The sequence below is a fragment of the Wyeomyia smithii genome, chromosome 1, assembly GCF_029784165.1.
Source record: "Wyeomyia smithii strain HCP4-BCI-WySm-NY-G18 chromosome 1, ASM2978416v1, whole genome shotgun sequence".
Classification (NCBI taxonomy): domain Eukaryota; kingdom Metazoa; phylum Arthropoda; class Insecta; order Diptera; family Culicidae; genus Wyeomyia; species Wyeomyia smithii.
The window spans coordinates 141,144,712-141,149,957 of NC_073694.1; the positions used below are offsets into that span (position 1 = coordinate 141,144,712).

The 5,246-nt window shown below is 39.6% G+C and overlaps 1 protein-coding gene across 1 annotated transcript; it reads right to left on the reverse strand.

The window, feature by feature from the left end:
• Positions 1-524: 524 nt before the first annotated feature.
• LOC129717850 (uncharacterized) lies at positions 525-2,006 on the reverse strand. The gene has a single exon (XM_055668059.1). It carries the CDS (start codon positions 1,869-1,871, stop codon positions 1,077-1,079), a length of 795 nt encoding a protein of 264 aa, XP_055524034.1. The 5' UTR covers positions 1,872-2,006; the 3' UTR covers positions 525-1,076.
• Between the last annotated feature and the right edge of the window lie 3,240 nt (positions 2,007-5,246).

Sequence of the window (5,246 nt, forward strand, 5' to 3'; positions counted from 1 at the left end):
ACTATGCAGCATTCAAATTTACTTTAAATAGCAATCGAAAATAGTGCAAAATGATTTCGGAGCTCTGTTAGGTATTAGGTAAGATGGTGTTTAATACCATGTGTCTACGATAAGATGAATGGGATGAGTTTGGTAAAATACGACAGATTTTGCTGACGTGTAAACTAGAAGTAGGGTGGGTTCATATAAAATATCACAGATGATGGCAATAAAATTAACTAGAAGCAAATAAGAGATAGAGTAATGGAAAATGTACAATGAAAAATCGAATGTGAAAAAAAAAGGAAGTATGATGGATTATGATGAAATTGTGATAGCTTTGTGGTACTATGTACCATAAAAGTGATTCAGGTGTTATATAGTATTGTAAAGTATGTTAAAACATACTGCATCTTTAATTTTAATTGAGTTTACCAAGTATTTCGGAATCAAATGGAGTATAGTCAAGTATGTGGAGTGTGATAAAATATGAGTATGATTCTAACACCCAGTTCTTAGAAGCGTTAATGAAAGGCATTGCACAATTCAAAACTGAATATTTATTTGCATTGTTACACATGTTTGTCATGCTGCTTTTTTGCATTATTGGACAGATTCCACTTTCCCTGGAATAATTTGTTTTCCTGTTCGACTCGAGTTACTTATATATAAATTTTTGGTCAAGAGAAATAAATATCAAATAATTTAATTACAATTACAATAAATAATAAATACAAGATAACGTACAAGGCGGTAGGACTCCGGCGATCAAACTTGGACATTTGAGGCTGCTATGAGTCGGCGTAAAAAGCCGATCTCACTAGGAAAAAAGTTATTACAGTTGATCGGTCCTTGCTGGAGCCAACCGCTTTGTGTGTTGTTTACTGGCTGCAAGCTTCCATTGTCTGCATTTCATGGAGTGGTTTTTCCGATCGACGAGATCTCGAAGTGTGCGCACGTCAAGGATCTTTCCCCGGTTTGGGGATGATTCCCGAAAATCTCTCTTATTCTACTTGTGTTTCGTATCCTAATGACCGAATGGAGCACGGGTTGACGGAGGGTTCCTTTGGGTGTAGAAAGCTACTACTTAAGGGACGTTAGTTCTTGGGAACATGAGCTCGGTATGCACGGTCCTGCATTTGCAAATCGCTGCTGACCGAGTTTCCGAAGCTACGGTGGAATTGTCCAGCCTCGTGGTTATCGAATTCACCATGGTTTGACGAATAGGTATGGCTCTGCTGGACATGCGGGTGCTTCACGATTTCGTACGTGGTCTTTTCGTGTCCTTCCGGTTGTACCAGTTTCTTCAGACCAATAATAGCGGAGATGACCAGAGCAATTTTGCCGATGATCAGAGCCTTACCGGCAACGATGGCGATGGAGTGATAGACCATGGTAAGGATACCTCCCTTGATAGCCATTGCAGCGAGGAATGGTCCGAGGTACTTCTTCATTTTTTTCCGTCCTTCCTCGACCAGACGTCCGGTTTCCTGCTGTCCCGAGGCGAGCATTCGAGGCACGTTCAGTGAAAGTTGGTGACTATCCATAAAACGAGCAGCGCGTTGGTACAGCAGCTCATCAATCTTGGCCGAGGACAGCTTGTTCAGTTCGAGTTCGTTGAGCGTGGGTTCGTTCAGGGCACGCTGTTGGTTCTCACCATCGGCCTTTTTCACAATCGATATTCCATCAATCAGCTTAATGTTTGGCAGTTTGATCGCCCGGTCGGTCAATTTCAGTGCTTGGATTTTAGTACACTTCAGTAGGTCATCACTATCCTCACAGAGGGAGTACACTTTCCGCAGAGCACGCACGGTGCCATCTTCGACGGCTGTGGCAGATTCAATGGCGACCAGCACACATAGCAAACTACACACTAACTTGAAAGATGCCATTTTAATCAATCTTTAATTTTTGGTGCGTATAACTTGACTAAAACATAAACTAAACTACTAATTGATGGATTGCTACTAGTACACTTCCTCCGATCCGGACCGGTTTGAACAATTTATACCACTGGTAGCTTTCCTAGGGAAGCACCCAGATTTTATTCGACGAAATCAACCCACCCAAAGCTTTTACTATCCTATGTAAAAATTCCAAACCTTCTACACACTGCACCAACAATAATGCACCGCCGTGGGTGCACACTTGTATTGGTGTGCATAGTTGCAGACCGCATTAGAGAGGAACTAGAATTTTTTGGAGCGTGAAAATTCGCACATATAGCATCAACACAGCTGGCAGCCTAAGGCTCCAGCTGTTTCCTTCGCCTGTCGGAGCTAAACAAAATATGTACGACGAAGCAAATCCGGTTGATGCTCGCAAAATCCTATGTTCAAGCAACCGTCAAAAAACTATTCGCAAGCCTCACTAATTTGCTAGTGCTTCAACATAACAGAGAACATAGCATAAGTTGTACGTGTGTACCCAACGCGATCGCCAGCCTAGATCAGCGCGTAGCGAGCAGAAAAACAGTAAAAACAATAAATTGATAGCCGCTGATGCGCTCTGATGAGGATGCAGCGCATGCAATTCCAATGTAGCAGTTGCTGTTTATCGCTTTCTCATTCCCGTACATGCGTGCAGTAAAGTCCCTGGATACGCAGATTTACAAACAACTCGCGACGGTAGATTTACGAAAGCCTTGTTTAGGCACGAAAGCGAAAAGGAAAATCGGTGAAAATTAAGGCAAACAAAGAAAATGTCCGAGCCACTCTACCTCTAACGCCCACACGCCTGTTTGGTTGAGGATGCAATTTTTAGTCAATGTAAAGACGAGAGTCGATTTTATTTCTCACTCAACCGATGTTTTCATTTTGAGTTTCATACACTGGCACAGGATCGCTGACTAAAGTATATACTATGGGTCAGAGCCTTCAGACCGTGAATGATACATCGCCGCCAGGTGATCGCACTTGGTGTGTAGATGTGTTGATTTATTTATGAACATATTTTCGCCAGGTTGCTGGCCAGTTTGAATCATAACATACAGCTATTTTCACCCCATACAGCATAGCTTGTCAAACATGTGAAAATGCTAAATTAAAATGTTGATGTGATATGCCGGAACCAGTCGTTACAGGAGATGGGCGGGAACAATTCACTAAACAGCGTTTTGTATCGGTTTGATCTGTTAAACAAAAATGCGAGCCACTTTTGCCACCGTTTGGAAAATCGTGCATTACAATGTTCGAATCCAAAGGATCAATGGAAAATTGTAGGTGGACATGAACGATATCACCAATTGACACAGACAGGTTTAGAAAAGTGAACTTTTTCTTATTCACAAAGGCTGAAAATTTTTAAGTATTCTACATATTACTTGGGAAAAATATGAAAACATCTGAGATCATCAATCAATCAAGATTAGTATGAGTCAATTCTCAATGTTCTTTTTCTTTCGTACGTCAGACTACGTATACCAACTGGAAAAACTGGAGGTTATAGTTTATTATTCCTTAGGTTTTAACGAAAACATGGTTAAAGGGGTTAGATGTAGTTCCAGATTTATTTGTGTGATGTCTCGGCCCATGACTCATTACCGAAGGTTTGACGTGAATCTTCGTTGTATTTGGCTCAGGGAAGACGGTATGTTTGCGTTTGTTGATGGTTTGGTCATACTCTGTACATATCGACGCCAGATCTTAATTCTCAGATTCTTTTCGGGCCGGAGGTAGACATCTCTCTATTGCGTTTCATAATGTTTTGGCAAGTCTATATCTGCTCTACATGTTTATTATATATTTTATTCTGAAGATTATTGATGTGCAAATTCAGTCCCATTCCCGTTCAGCCACATCAAAAATTACGACAAAAACACGACTGTTAGGAATACTGCAGAACACGCATTGTTGATAATTATGAAGAAGAGTATTGGCAGTGCCGGATTTCAGGGGGGCCCCGGGCCCCCTCATTTTTGGGGCTCCCACAAATCGAGATAATGTATTTCTCTTTATCGAAAATGAGATTCAATCAAAAGTTCGATTGACAGCAAGAAGATTTTAAATGACCATTTCAGTCTGAAACTTTCCTTCAGTGTTATTTTTTCGCGAGCACCAATATCACAATTACATCCATAAGAGTTCACCTTGGATGTGATTGTGGATCGCATTTATTTCCATGTGCATTGAAGGTGGCCTTTCGGATCGCATTTTTTTCAAATTGCGGTAGGTTTTGCCTTTCTCCTAAAGGTATAGCAATCACTTGCAAAACCTAAAGTATAAAAGTGCTCCAACGGGCCAAATGGCATATATCACTCGACTCAGCTCGACGAGCTGAGAATTTTCTGTATGTGTGTGTGTGTGTGTATGTGCAGATTTTTATTCTCACTCACTTTTCTCAGAGATGGCTGGACCGGTTTTCATGAAATTAATTGCAAATGAAAGGTCTTGTTGTCCCATAAGACCATATTAAATTTTATTGTAATCGGATTTTTAGTTCAGAGGTTATGTATCAAAATGTAAAAATCATGAAACATCACAATCTCAAAAACTACACAACCGATTTGAACAAAACGGGCTACCTGAAATACCCTTTACTTTTGAGTTTTATAAAGATTGAACTTGTGGTTCAAAAGTTATGAAAAGAAACGTGTTCTGAAGACAGTTTAATCTCACTCATGTTTCTCAGAGATGGCTGGACCGATTTTCATAAAATCAGTGTCAAATGGAAGGTCTAGTTGCCCCATAAGACCCTATTGATTTGTTTTGCAATCGGATTATTACTTTGCCTGTTATGTTTATAAATGTGAAATCCAACTATGAATAGGAACATATTCCGAAGGCTACTTGGACTCACTCAATTCCACAAAATTAGTGTCAAATGAAAAGTCTAGCTGCCTCATAACACCCTATTGAATTTTACTGTAATCGAACTGTAACTTCGTCTGTAATGTACCGAAATGTGAAAATCACGAAACTTCATTATCTCAGAAACTACACAACCGATTTGATCAATATTATTATCAGATGAGCGGACTAGTTAAGCGTTAACTGATGAATTATGGTTGAACATGTGGTTTCAAAATTTGGCTGCCTTATACGTTCCCATTTTATTTGATTATAATCGAACTTAAGCAACCGTTATGTATAAAATTGTTAATAAAACAACGAAAGTCTATTATCTCAAAGATTACATGACTTATTTGAACATTACTAGTGTCATATGAACGAGACATCTCTCAAACTTACAAATAACAAACTTCATAACAATTTGATATGTGGCTCAAATGTTATGGAAAGAAAGAAATTCAAAGACTATTTGAAACT